This window comes from Triplophysa dalaica, chromosome 22, assembly GCF_015846415.1.
Source record: "Triplophysa dalaica isolate WHDGS20190420 chromosome 22, ASM1584641v1, whole genome shotgun sequence".
Lineage (NCBI taxonomy): Eukaryota > Metazoa > Chordata > Actinopteri > Cypriniformes > Nemacheilidae > Triplophysa > Triplophysa dalaica.
In genome coordinates this window covers 8,317,311-8,332,196 of record NC_079563.1, presented here as the reverse complement: position 1 = coordinate 8,332,196, position 14,886 = coordinate 8,317,311, and the positions used below count along the sequence as shown (strand labels likewise).

At 37.9% G+C, this 14,886-nt stretch overlaps 1 protein-coding gene across 1 annotated transcript; it reads right to left on the bottom strand.

Annotated features, from left to right (window-relative positions):
• Positions 1-890: 890 nt before the first annotated feature.
• On the bottom strand, positions 891-13,417 carry ppp2r2ab (protein phosphatase 2, regulatory subunit B, alpha b). Its single transcript, XM_056736757.1, has 11 exons — positions 13,194-13,417; positions 12,565-12,695; positions 11,099-11,176; positions 8,671-8,768; positions 8,405-8,570; positions 5,200-5,312; positions 4,803-4,980; positions 4,531-4,695; positions 4,255-4,424; positions 3,644-3,735; positions 891-2,152 (listed from the first exon to the last, which is right to left on the bottom strand). Exons 2-11 carry the CDS (start codon positions 12,569-12,571, stop codon positions 1,873-1,875), a joined length of 1,347 nt encoding a protein of 448 aa, XP_056592735.1. The 5' UTR covers positions 12,572-12,695; positions 13,194-13,417; the 3' UTR covers positions 891-1,872.
• Positions 13,418-14,886: the final 1,469 nt, after the last annotated feature.

Sequence of the window (14,886 nt, the reverse complement as noted above, 5' to 3'; positions counted from 1 at the left end):
AAGTATCATGGGCCAATTTGGTATCACCGTACCAGACATGACTCAAACGGGGCAGTTCAACCAAAAAATTAAAATGCTGTCATCGTTTACTCACCATCAGATTTTTCCATACCTGTATACATTAATTTGTTATGTTGAAAACAAAGGAAGGAATTTGGAAGAATGTCATTCACTAAATAGATCTCATCCTCCATTTACTGCAATTGTATATTCAGTTACTGACATTCTTCCAAATACCTTCCTTTCTGTTCAACAGAACAAATACATGTATACAGGTTTGTAACAATCTGAAATGACAGAATTTTTATTTTTGGGTGAAACTTCCGTTTACGGGATGTGAAAATAAGCAAACTAAAAATATATGTTAATGCTTTGTAAACACTTTTTTTTTTTACTAGGTGGCACTAGCTCCAAAAACATGCAAGTACCTTTACTTTCAAATAGTGGGCGCAGATGACTCATGGCAAATATTGCAACGCAGAAGCATTGTGTTTGTATGTCTGGCCGATTCGCCACAATTAGCCTTTTATCGAGTGTCTCAGACATAGAAACAGAAAAAAAACAAGAATTTTCTTTCTAGGACCTACTAGTCATTCATGAGCATATATTGGTAAATCTTTGAACTTTTGGAAGCACATGTGAGAAAAAGACTGTTTCAGTTTCTTCCAATTTAACACTAATCACCCGAAGCAAGCAACTGAATGAATGTCTATCTGCAAAAAAGAGGAATAAACAACATGTATTTTATATTTCAAACACCTATCAAGTATTTTATATTCTCCCACCAAGATTATTTACTTTTGTTCGTCACAAACAGCATTTATGTTTTTTTTTACTTTTTTCAGTTTGTCACTAGGCAGGGTTTGTAAATGTAAAAGAAAGAACACAACTCTGATTTGTTTGTTCAGTTTATAAATACCATTTCATTATCATAATCTCTATAATCTTTCTCAGTTTGTAGAGAGATAGAGAGAGTAGACAAAGTGGGCATGGATCACATCGGAAAAAGAAATCCTGTAAGGCCGTATGACTCGTACATGAGCGAGCAGTCCAACCGGGGTGTATGTGCTTCAACAAGTGCAGACATTAGACTACAACAGCAAACAAAGCAAGTGACAATTTTCGCCACAGGCCTGTTTGTGCTAACAAAAAAGCGCTGGGGCACCGAGAGGGTCTGTGTATGCAAGGGTGTAAGAAATACGGCCCTGCACTTTGACACAGCCAAAACCATTTCTAGCTGTATAGACTGTAGTGAACAGTATGAAATGTGTAGAATGTGTAGTTAACTAAAAAAAAAACTATAAAAAACACTTATTCTTGAAACAGAATTAAAACTAAACAACTTGGCAGTTTCTCTGATAAAATTCAAAAACGGTTACAATGGCACAAAAGACATATTGGGCGTTAAAGAACACAGGGACACATCCACATAAGTTCAGATTAGTTTTTATACAGACACCTTGAATAAACCAAAGCCAAAAAACAAAACAAACAAATAAAACAAACAAACAAAAAAGTAAACTATTGTTGAAATCTGATTGGAACTTGCCGCCCATTTCGTCCCCGGGCTCAAACTTATAGGTAAAAGGAAAAAAGGATGGAGGGTACAGACAGAGGTTGGCACGTCACCAGAGCAAGGCGCGTATTACGGTGCCACAGAGGCCAAAGCCAGGTCGCACTCTCTCCAGACCAGATTGAACCAGTTTACTCAGTATTGGCAGCCACTAGCCAGCTTCACCAGTTCATCCCGTCCTGGAGTAGGCCAAGGTTGGTATGTGATGATGGTGGTGGTCGTCACAGAAATGATTTTCGCTAGTTCATCTTTTTCACATAGACTGAGGTTTGGAGGTTTCCTTCCCCGGGACGACAGCATTAGTTCACTTTCTCCTGAAAGATGTAGAGGTTGTTGGTGGTTGCCACGGCGATGATATTGTCCTGCGGGTGCCAGGCGGTGTGTAGGATCTTCTTGTTGAAGTCCAGGCTGTCCACACTGATCTCATCCTTCTTCCGCTTGCCACCTGCGCACACCCTGCGCGGCTTCAGGACCTGCCGGGGCTTGCAGCTCTCACGCGAGGCCTCCAAGGTGACGTCCCGCCGCTGGGTGCGGTCCAACATTCGGAAGAAGTTGTTGTAGGATCCAGTCATCACCACGCTAACAAAAGCAAAAAAACAGAATTAATGTGTTAAGAGACTCGCAGGTTACGAGTTAATATAGACTTATTCTCTTTAGCGTTGCACTTCAGCTTTAAGGAAGTTTAAAGATCGCTTTTACAGAAGTGAAAAATAAATGCTTTGAGGGTGAATTTCAGTGTGCAACAAGATTTAACATCGGTCATCATCCTGAAAGCAGTAACAAATTGCTATTAAATCCCCACTCTATATGCATTCATATTATTTAAAGACAGTTGTAATTGTTTTCTTAAACCTGACTAATAATGTGCAGTTTGCTATCCTATCAAACACCACATGCAGCAATTCATAGACTACCACCACTGGTCAAGACACTTGACCCATAAAATGTAATAAACACACTGCGCGTCACTTTGTCAGAATTTAGCAATCTGTAAAAACTCACGTTTTCATGACATGTAACCCTAATCTTTTACATGCCATAACCACATTCATTCTGTCTGTTTCAGAGTGATAACAGGGTTCTCTCAAGAGAAGTCAGTCTGTGCCCATGCAGGAGTGCCACAGCACTCAGGGGTTGGTGCAACAGTCCACTGCTACATTTATAGCTCGCATGAGACTCTAGCATTTCTCTTGCACAAACACACAACCATATAATCACTGCTGTGAATAGCTATTTTAGACAAACTTTGACAGTGGTAGTAAGATTGTAGAACTTTAGCTTCTAAAGACAGAGATGGGAAAACTAGTCACATCCTCATTTTTGTGAGATAATACAGCAAATATTATCTGACAGCAATTCGAGCATTTCACATCCAACAAATTAAAACTACATGTGATTAATATAATTAAAGTGTGGAACGAACAACATTTAACAACACAGATACAGGAGACCATGCAGAAACTGTTCAGAATAAAGGCCGTTGCACATGGAGTCTGAAATTTGCATATGAAATTTAATCGGGTTAAAAAAGAAATACAACCTCACGTTGTGTCAATCACATTTACAAACTGCCTCCAATATTTTCGTCCGTCATAAAAAAGTCTGAATGAGTTTGATTTCCAGATTGTTTTTGCATCCGTAACAAGCAGTATGAGAGGTGTTTTGAAAATTTAGAGACACTGTACAACGAGCTTCAAATAAAAAAGAACCCATACAAAAGTTTCGGACAGGAAACAAAAACACATTGTGGCGCTCTGTATCATGAAATAATATAACTGTGTGCAATGATGTGTTTAATTCTTTTGAGAGCTTTTAATTCCAGCATGTGATCCGAGAGAGAGTTTCCCGGAATTTACCTACTAAATTTTTAATAATTCATATATCATACGTTCAAATAAACCTTGAATGTTGTCAATTCTAATTCCAATTTTATATCATCACAAACCCATTATGTATTGTATCGAATCATGGGCAGATAGTATTGTTTTCGATGATGAGGATCAAAGTGTTTGTAAAACTGTTATTCCATTATTTAAATGAAAATGTATAGATTTATTTGGATTATTTTACCTGTCATTCCCATTCCAGCAGCATTCAAATTTGTCAAAGATGCAGTCGTTCTCATATAGCGAGCACAACTTACTCCTGAGGTACTCGTGAACCTGCGGAAGCAACAAGAGAAGGTCATGACCTCAGAATACCAATAAAAACCTCAAGTGTAGAAGTGATTCTCTCATCTCTCCCATGATGGTCAATTAAAACAATCAAGGTGTGATACTACAGATTAAAGAGAGATCTTTTTAATTTTTGCTGTTGGACAAAAAATGCTGACTTCCTTTTTATTTCCATCTCAAGACTGTCCGGTAATACAGTGCATTTAGCGCCCTCTGATGGCTGTAGCTATATTTAGTATCTTAAAAATCTATTTATACTCATACTTGCATTTAGAATCAATGCCTGGTTACAGGCACACTGTTATTGGTCAAGAACTTTAGTTTAAACCAATACATTTCTAAACCAATGATGAAAAATAACTAAACCTGTCAATAATTGTTATTTAAAACAAATGTCGTCTTAAAGTAATGAATCTGATATAAAAACAGCTAATAAACTAGTGAATATTGAAACAAGATGTATCAATTCTATTTATTTCTAATATTTAGTTAATCTGAAAATCTCACTTGGTATGTCTCAACGGGACGATTCTCCATGTTGATGTCCCAGATTTTGACGGACAGGTAGTCTCGGGTCATCATGTAGCGGCCATTGTGACTGAACTTTACATCCGAGATTGAGGAGATGATCTCAGAAAAGAAAGAGCGATTGCTGGGGTCTTCTGGCTCTTCAAACACTACAAGGGTTAACAAGAAGAGCAATCACCTTTCAGCTATAAGGAAACGACATCAGTGGGTTTTGTCAAATCGCTCTGCATGAAAAGTTTCTGGTCTGATACTTGCATTTAGAGTGCTTGTCACAAAGTGCTGATGCTCGCATGTCACACAGACGGATGGTTCCTTTACTGCTGCTGTAGACGAATGTGTTGCATTGGTGGGGGTGGAACTCGGCGGCTGTGATCACCTCCGTCAGCTCCTCCATGTTGGCTGGCTTTATATCCACGATGTCTGGCACAGAGTTAAAGAAATACAACACTGCATACACAAGATTACTCGATACCAATCAAACATCATTTAGGGTTTTCTTGTCTGTCTTCTTGTGCATTGTAGGATACTGAAGCTGCGGTCTGTGATCTCTTGATTCCACAGATTGATGCGCAGGTCGTCTGCCGACAGATAAGTCTCGTTGTCGCTGTTGACCGAGATGGAATTGATGTGGTAGGTGTGGGCATTAGCGAAGACCCTGCGTGGACTGGCCTCCACCATGAGATCCATAGGCCTGAATACTGGCACCTGCCAAAAAATTGAGATCATAATAGTTGATTAACATCAAATTGATTTGTGCTACTAATGCCAACAATAATACTTTGTGTATAATACTTATTATTAACTATAATATGGTATAATGTCAATGACTTCCTAAAGGTTCAAAACATGACAGTACAGCTAAAAAGCGCTGGCGGTGTGAATGTAGCTTAAGAGGCTATAGCAGTAGGTAGCGAGTGTACGTACCCGTAGAGTTGTGATAGTAGAAGCATCTCTGTATCGGCCATCCTCTTCTTTAAGATTGTATCCCTCTGGTCTCTTGTCACGTTCACTAATCTTCCACAACTTTATAGTTTTATCTGCAACCAAAAGCACACAACAGCTTCTTAAAGGTCCGGTTTATGAAATTTAGCTACATCTAGTGGTGAGGTTGCGCATTGCAACCAATGGCTCATTCCTTTAACAGGATATTTTTGTACTTGTTCTCCATTTAAAAAAACATGAAAGAAACAGAACAAATAAAAATTGCTTCTCAAATTGGCTGCTGTGTCACTGAGGTGCTGCATTTGTAAGCTTGCTGTGATAAAGTGTAAAGCTGCATTGGGCTAATAAATATATTGACGCTGTTGTAAAGTTATAGGCGGTCACAATCAAACTCAACACATTTTTCTGTTGTTTCATATTAGTGCACATGATACTTTCACTTGACTTGTAAATGTCAGGGAAGTTTGGTCTGTACACAAGCTTCAGATCTGAACGTCAGGCTTGCTGTAGAAATCCACTTGCTGCTCTTTTCAGGGTATATACAGAAATCATGGAGCTAAATTTAATACTTTTTTACCAAGACATTTTTTAAGACTCTTTACATACATTTTAAGACCACATTGATATTTATTTTGTGATAACGTTTTGTTAAAGGTGCCATAGAATGGAATACTGTTTTTATCTAGGTACAGATAAATAATAAGAGGTCTGTAGATTGAAATGACATATTGTGAGCCTCAAACACTATTGTTTTCTTCTTCTTATGTAAATCTTGTGCATGTAAAAGACCACATAAGAAGAGGCAAATCCCAACAGAACACCGACTGTGATGTTACAGTCGGGATGTACGCCCCAAACGTTGCATATACCCACCCACGCACTAATCCAACCGGACATCCACAGCTGAATCATCAGAAGTCCTACCGGTATTATGAATAGGGTTGGACGATGTCTACCAAATTGACATCGGACAATGTCTACAGTGAAGAGGCTCTCATCGCAGAGGATAGACCATCTCATTTCAGTTCGGTTCTTGAACTTTTGAGGCTGCGTGCTTTGAAGAACAAGTCCTCGTTGTTTTTTGGGACACAGCTACAGAGCTGTACGCCTCATGGTTGTTCCTAGTGACGGCCCTCAGCCATGGTTCTAACTCCTTTTCCTCCAACCATTTTCATAAAAACTATTAGACGACGATGTTGTTGATTAACAACCGGGTGTAAATGGTCCTCCCACTTTTCACCTATGCAATGATTAAATTCAGGCAAACTTTAGCATTTGACCACTTTTGAAAAGATGATACACATTTAAAAACTATTTAGTTTTTGCATTAAAACCATTACAAAATGTTTGTGTTTTGGGCATTATTCCAAAAGGATTAATCTGTGAGATCAAGAGAACGGTGCGCATTTCATGATTTTAACATGAGCGAGAGTTTATTTGCAGTTTATAATACAGATGCAGTGTGGTGTCATTTGCCTGTCGAAAAAAGCATTTTACATCTCTTTCCCCGCCAGCCTTTTTATAAAAAGTTGCCAGCCTATGCCAGCACCTTTTTACATTTTCACCAAAAATTGAATGGCTCACAGTACATTTTCTGTAAGGAATATATGGACAAACAATATGTCCAATGAAAGAACAGAGTCTCAGTTTTTAAACAAAAGAAACCGTATTCTTCTATCTTCATTTGTCCTTTTTTATCACTCCGTCGATGTGGGTAGGTTTCTTCAAAAATGCATCACTTAGATTAAAAAGCTGAGATAATTAACGTTTTTTGTCAAAGATTCCACCCAGATTCCACTCAGAACAATCATTAAAAACTGCTAGGAAATATACTTTGTAGGTTCTGCGATTCTATACGTTTTCCCAAAGGATGGTAACAGCGCCACCTGCTGTACAACAGTACAAACACTGATTGCCGTAATAACTCGTCTTTGGCGGGTTAGCGTTTTGTTTTAAATGACGAGATAACTCTTCAATGGCGGTGAAAGAGTTAATCACTTTAAGAAAGATCATACCCACGCGTCAAGCAGGTGGAGTAAGAGAGAGAGCCCTGCGTTCGTGAAGTTCAGTGGTGTTTGTTCACTGCATTTCGGTGAGGATTGATATATAAACAGTGGATATAACGCTGGATTTGGAGATTGTCTGAAAGTGATAGATGGAGCCGTCCCAGCTCTAAAAGATGCCGGACACGAACTGCACACGGCGAGTCATTTCTATGCAGTAAAACCCAACATCCTTCTACTAGCAATAACTACCCTGACTTGCAAACCTTTGCATAGTTAGTTTAGGTGCGTCCCACATCGCGCACTTATGAAATATTCTACGCCATTTTGTAGCATAAATAGTGTGATCAGTGCGTTTATGAAATTACCAAAAAAGAAGTGCACTTTAGGTACCCGAATGATGCACTTTTTGAAGTGAATATGAAGTGTGGAACAGTGGACACTTCACACACTCAACAGTCAGAGTATCGCTTACATAGGGGAAGGGAGGCGGGGCTATCAGACGTTGCTCGAGCAAAACTCTCGAGCAGAGTGATAATCTTTAATCTGATGATAAATAAAGTATTGCTTGGCAAAACAGATGACAACTGCAATAAATGTACAACGAAAAAAAATACTTTTATTCACACGCATTGTGCCGTGCGTTTGCGCTTATCTGGGAAACCTATATACTTCCGTTGAGAAATCCATTTAGGACGATACTACCTTTTCTAAAACTCATACACTACATGGCTGAGTGCATAGTGCATAGTTTAAGTGCATAGTATGTCACTTGGGAAACAGCTTTAACATATGCATAATGTTTCCCACGGCTACATTTTCATAACATCTCTCCCCACAGATATCTTTCTTCAGTGTGCTGGTAAATAGAGACTCGGCGTTCAGTCAATTCAAAAGAGTCTTTATAAATACACACCGGTTGCGTAACAATCGCAAACTCATATTTCAAGACAGCATGGACACGGATTGAGTGAATCGTAGGGGAAAAACTGATTTGATGAATACACAAAGCCTAATTCAACAGGATTGTGTATTGAACTTATATAGGCAGCCACTCTTAAGCTTTGGTATGTACAGAGATCAAATAGACTTTAATAACTAATGATAATGAAATAATTTATTCATCATTTTCTTTAGCAAAATAAAATGGGTCTCAAGACAAGATGCCCCAATGATGCACTAACCATTTGTGGACAACAAAAACTGTGCAGCGTTCTTTTGCGGTAGCCAACGGATCTTGTTAATCTTTTCTTCGATTTCCAAGCTCTTCAGGTAGTCAAATTCAGGCTCATGGCTCTGAAATGTGCTGTAAACATTGTATTCACTACGGTACTGAGGCTGACTCTTGTTCTGGAAAAACACAAAGGAAATCATAGTCGGTCACACATCAAAACAACATCGATTTAATGCCGGAGAGGCAACGGGGCTGTCGAATGTTTAGACGCTGTACCTCTGTCTCTTGCTGGAAGATGACAACCCGACCACCTTTGTCCCCTGTGGCTAGCAGCTCCCCTGAGTGGTTGAACTCCACAGTAGAGATGATGTCGGCTGTTGGGAGGAGAGAAACCAACATACACAACAATCGTTACATATCCTTTTACATGATTTTACATGATCCATCTTCAAGAAAGTGTATGACAATTTTTTTATTATCAGAATAAACGGTCATATACAGGTTTTGAGCAACAAGAGGGTGAATCAATGATAAAAAAAACTTTTTGGTTGTTGATAAACTATAACTTTACCAATACTATTTTTAACTTCAACAAATAAAAACTAAACAACATAGCTGCAAGAAGAAATCAGGGGTCAAGCCCGACAATGCCCCACAGAGTAATATTTTGGAAATGTCAGATAATCAGAGTTTAAAAACTGGAAAAGGCACTTTGAGCACAATAATATAATTTTTTACTTTTGACCACTAGGTGGTGAGGCAGACAAGATGTGCCAGTGTTGACACACACCAAGTTTCATGTCAATAGTTTCGTGAAAATACAGCAACATGACCCTCTGGCAGGCACACCTTAGTAATTCGGGGCTTGCCCCAAATTAGCAGTGAAGGCCAAGACACACCAAATCGAAATCAAAGGACTAGCACCAATAAAAAAGCATGTTGCCAAAATGTCACTGAGGGGTGCCAACAATTAAGAAAACTAAGCTGATGGAGGCTCAAAAACAGTCCAAGAGTGCTTGAATGTTGGCTTGGTGTTACTGCCTTTAAATCGAACAAAACCTGATTGAAAACATGAAATAAAATGTGATCTTTTTAAAAATCTAATAATATTAACCGTTAACTTGTTATGTCAATGCATACGCCACCTTAAACTTGCTTTGAACATATTTAGAATCAGGAAGTCAGTTTCACTTTTGTCTTGACAGGCTCATCACTGACATTCTCATCTTAAGAATCTTTAAATATAAAGGCACCCCCACACACACACATCTGTAACCTAGATTCCTGACACACTACACGTTTCTGAGACAGCAGCTGTCTCACTATTCCTGCATCAGTCATAGATGGGCAGCTGGACTCACAGCGAGCATGGACGGACTCATTCAAATGTAACCCTTTGTTAAACGGCAGAGCAGAAGGACACAGGAGAAAAACTAAAGCAAGGCCCCTTTGTGTTAGCCTGCATCCCCAGGGGCCAACTCAGGGGCGAGAGATTCCCTGCGTGTCAGTACTTTTGTGTGTAAAGAAAAAGTGATTGGAACAACCTAGAAGGCTTTGAAAAAAAGAGACCACAAGCTCACAAGCTTTAAAACATAGCATAAGATAAATGCTGAAGCACATTAAAGCCTTTAGGCAAAGATCTGGTTGTTTTTTTGATTTGCTAGGGCATTTTCAATGATATATTAATGCACAAACTTAAGGTCAACAAATCTGCTCTACTGCTCAACAATACATTGAATATTTATCTGTTCAACATTATTTAACATTAATAGCATCATGAAAATCACATTAACGTCTGAATTTTATTTCGCCAAAAAGTTCCCACCTGCTCTTCGTTTGAAACAGAGTTTCACTACTAAAAACCTTAGCACTACAATGCATTTTAATGTATTCTGAATATTTTAATGACTTTAAAACAGTAAGTAGCTCGATTTGAGTTGTGGCATCAGTCAAAAATGTTCACGCAGTTTTAAACAAGTTTTAAATACCTAAACCACAGTTGATAAAGGTATGTAGATTGATGCAAATACATTGAAATATATATTAAAAAAAACAGAAACTGAGCTGTTAGCTTTCCATTAGCTATATAACCCACAGTGTACATCTGTGTAATACTCTACAACGAATGTGGGCTTGACAAAGTGCGTCTCATGAATGAACACATTTCATGTCAAAACTTGTATCGGCAACATTATTATGCAACCAATAGGTAGACAATAACTAGGTTTTTATAAAGAAGCTTACAATAAAATACTTGTCAATACAGAGATTGTAACATTCACATAAGCTTATTGTTTGAATTCTGACATTCTGCTGCTCAGGACATGATGTTCTCTGATAAAGAAAGAATTGTAAGACAGCAGAAGAATTAAGCTTGATAAATAAAGGGCCGTAAAGCCTAATACAGCAACAGAAGTCATGACATCTATCAGTTTACAATACATCCTGCATCTGACCAACACTGACAGGAAACTAGTCCAACATACCAAGAATATCCTTTCACCAATGTATAGCAATGTTAAAAAACATGACAAACTTTTAGAAAGCATTTACTCATAGTGTCCTTCACCTTGGTGTCTTAAAATCTTAAAATCATGTTAAGTTAAATCATGTTATTCAAGAACGAAACGCAGCATTAAGACAGGAATCTTGTGCTTTATGCCTTAATGGTATATAGAGGGATGAGGTTGGTCCATGAACTCACCTTCGGCTACGTCATCATCGATCGCCCCTTTCACTTGCGAAAAGCACCATTGCACATCGTTGCTCCCGCCTCCGGCTCCTTAACCAAAAACAAGCAAGCAACAAAAAACACTTAGAAGTATAAAATACATTTATTTTAAAAAACCCAGATTGCAATTAAAACAAACAAATTCAAATGTTGCGTAATATTGGATTTATGTTCTTTAAAAATTGTGGCAATAACAAAAAAAAGAGGCGGAAATACAGAAGTATGCGAGGATACTTCACTCGTTCATCATCTACATAAAATATGTTTTAATTTTCTGTTATATATTTTCATACACAACACACAAAAGTGTCTATGCACAGAAGAGCTACCATTGTGTGTGTGAGCATTATGATTTTTTGAGGAAAGAACGGGCTGAGGCATTTCAAGCAGTGCCAAACTGGTTGGGTTCGTTCACCAGACAAGTGCTTACAAGACACTGAATGAGAAAACAACAGCCCTATTATCAACTAAAACTAGATTTTTTTTAATTTTTCAGTGATTCATTTATTGAACCAACTGCCGTTCTTTGAGTAAAATCACGCGAGACTTCAGTAGTTATTCTCTTACAACAAAACGTGTGAAAATGAAATGCAACAGCCACATAAAATGATTTTATAACATATATTTATTGAAAGCACAGACACTGCGTGAAAGAGTTTGTCGCGTATCTGTAACATTACATGTTTCCAATCATAGTCATACTAATCGTCCCACCCTTAAACGTCACGGCTTTTCTTTGAGATCTGTAATGTCAGATAATATGCCTTTGGATAAATCAGTAAAAAAAGACTTTGACATTATTCCGGAGGATCTTGTTGGTTTCAGCGGTTTAGTCACAAGAGTCATCGCGCGGCGCTTCCTCAGCTGCACATGACTCTGCAGAAGCCGGTTAAAGTTCGCTAGGTGACTTAAAGAGGCCGTGATGTTAAACGGATTTATTTAACACCAATGCACATATATAGAGGTATATATATGTACATATACCACAGAGAACGTCATTTTTACTCAACATCGATTCATTACTACGACCAACATATACATATGTCAGCACACATCTCCGCTAACAAACGATGAGTGCTTAGAAGTCAATCACATTTCCACACGAATGTAAGTTAGCTTATCGTTAAAACAACATCCACTAAATCAACATTCAAGATTACGGAGCAGGACAGTTCCTAGCAGACCATACGAACATCATAACTCAGACAAATCGAGTCCAACCCGTTTTAAAGCAGATCGGCTTATTTTCGGGCTAACGTTAACCGGAGGTAAACGAGGAAGCTAACTGGCTAGGCTACTGTCAGGGATGAGTAACGCTGAGGGTGACTTTATTACAATCGCTGCTTAACAGTGAGCAAGGAATGTAGTAAATAAGAACAGATGATATAAACACACGGGTTTGATTGAATCCCCAGCTGACAAACTCATAAACTTGTTACCTGCCATGGCGAGAGTGGCGATGTCGGACAGTGGGCTTGATAAGCAGTGTGAAGGCAGCGACCGCACCACGGTTTCCAAGACAGTAACCGGAAATGTGGGTTTTCAAAATAAAAGCACTTGGACGTAAACACTGTGGGGAAATCTGTAATTAGTACGGAGGAGCGAGAAATGCTATACAACAAATTATACACATGAACACAATAGATTTATTTTTGTGCAAAACGTTTGGGCTGTTTTCGCACAATTTTGAAACTATGCACAAGATTGTTTTACATCTTTATTTGGCTTATTGTTATCAAATGCCCCTAATGCATTGTTGCATGTATAATAGAATACACAACTAACATGTACTTTGTGACACACAGTGAAAGTATAGATTATGACTATATCCTCATTGTACGTATAAGACGTACATGATACAATATACAATGTTTACAATAAATATGCTATAATATATACATTGATAAATAAATGCAGATGCAAAACAATCACAATTCCCCTGTCACAATTATCATAATTGCCACTATTTTAATTATCATTTTGTTAGAAAATTAGTCTTATTAATACGTTAGAAATTGCTATATTTTGAAGAAAATAAATGGTTTGTTGCGTCACTTCCGCCTCTTACCTTGGCTTGGTGCTGCAGATATTTAGAAAAGGACTGCTAACTTTGGCGTGTTTGTTTTATAGCAAGCAAAACGTCTGAGAATGAATGAGCGCTGATCTTGGAGACATGCCCTCTCGGTATTTCTTTGGTTCACCCTCTAATCTTAAGAGTTCCTGACTTTCTTCCTATAATCCTCCTTCCTTTGCTGTAGCCTCCTACTCTCCTCTGAACATTCAAAATGGCGCAACCGCTCCCTGCACTGACGTCATCAACATTGGCCATTCATGACGCTCGTCGGTATGGGGGCGCGGAGGGTGTAGAGGTGCTCGAGCCGCTGGAGCTTATTGGTTGCTGCTGGGGATGATGATGACGTAAACTGGATGATATCGTTTCGTTGTGTGGGCTGTATATGAATATGTACTTGATTTTCTTTCTTGTAATATAACCTTCAAGTTATATAGTTCCTTCTTCAATGTGATTTTGATGTAAATGAACTCCCCTTTCAATGATCTAACTTTGACAAGCTCTCTTATATTGGCTTATTATCAAGAAATATGTTTTTTCTCCTCACAAGCATTTAATTGGGAATAATAAATATGTCACATATAAGAATAAATCAATATTTAATAATAACAATGTTAAAAATGCTATTCGACAAAGATTGTTTACTAACATATTCTAGAAATCTAATCCCCCGTTTCACCACGAGAATAAAGTTTTGTATTTGATGGAATTCCAACAGGTTTTTTAAGATTATTACTCGTACAAGACACCAACATTAAGAAATAAATATTTTTAAATGGTATTAATATTTAAGACCGTAAATGTTATAATAATTTTTTAGGAGACTAATTCATTGCAATATTTTGAAGTAAACATTACTAGGATAATATTTTTGAGAACATTAATTGAAAAATAGTCTGGAATTACAATAATAAATATTGTATTTAAGGGGGTCATATGGTTCACTTTTTTGTGTGTGTCTTTGGTGTGTTATAAGTTGCCAATCCATGTATTAAATACGTAAAATTGCAAATATTGAAGTGTCGGAAAACAAAAGATGAATTCTATCTAAAAGCGAATGCTCATCCAGACCTGCCTGAAACGCCTTGTGTAACCACACCCCCACAAACCCAAGTCAGTTTGTGGAATGAGTTGACTAAGATCGCCCAAACGCAAGTATGTTGGGAGTACCTGTCAGCACAATTGCTTTGGAACCTGATGTTCCAAATTTGGTAAGAGGCGTTACATTTCCGTCACAAGCTTGCAGTATTTGACCAATCACTACGCACTGGTTAACTGGCCAATCATAGCACACATCTCTTTTTTTGTAAAAAATCTGCTCCTTTCAGAGAGGCGGGCCAAAGAGGAGATACAACATGCATGGTACGTGGAAAATACAGCGTTTTTAACCTTAAATCAAATGATCATACAACCCCTTAAACAATAAAGTTAGTGAAGTATACTTTTTAAATTGTACAATCAATTTATCCTACAAACCAATTTCAACAATAAATTATGATGGTCCGTCAGATTGTTGTGAATTTTGTAATATTAGTAGAGAAAAATTGTACACCTTTTTATTGCATATGTATACCAGTTATTTTTTATTGCTGTAGAACCTTTGTCTGAGTCATTATGTGGGACAAAAATAGAATCTTATAATTTTATTTGGAAAGTTTCACATTCACAAATGCAAGTGGTCTGAAAGGAA

Bases quoted from the DNA above. Each gene is read 5' to 3' on its own strand.
- ppp2r2ab (XM_056736757.1), bottom strand. The intron at 8,769-11,098 runs GTGAGTTCATGG...TCCTCCCAACAG, and splicing joins CGATGATGACGTAGCCGAAG to CCGACATCATCTCTACTGTG. The intron at 4,696-4,802 runs GTATCCTACAAT...ACTCTGTGCCAG, and splicing joins GATCACAGACCGCAGCTTCA to ACATCGTGGATATAAAGCCA.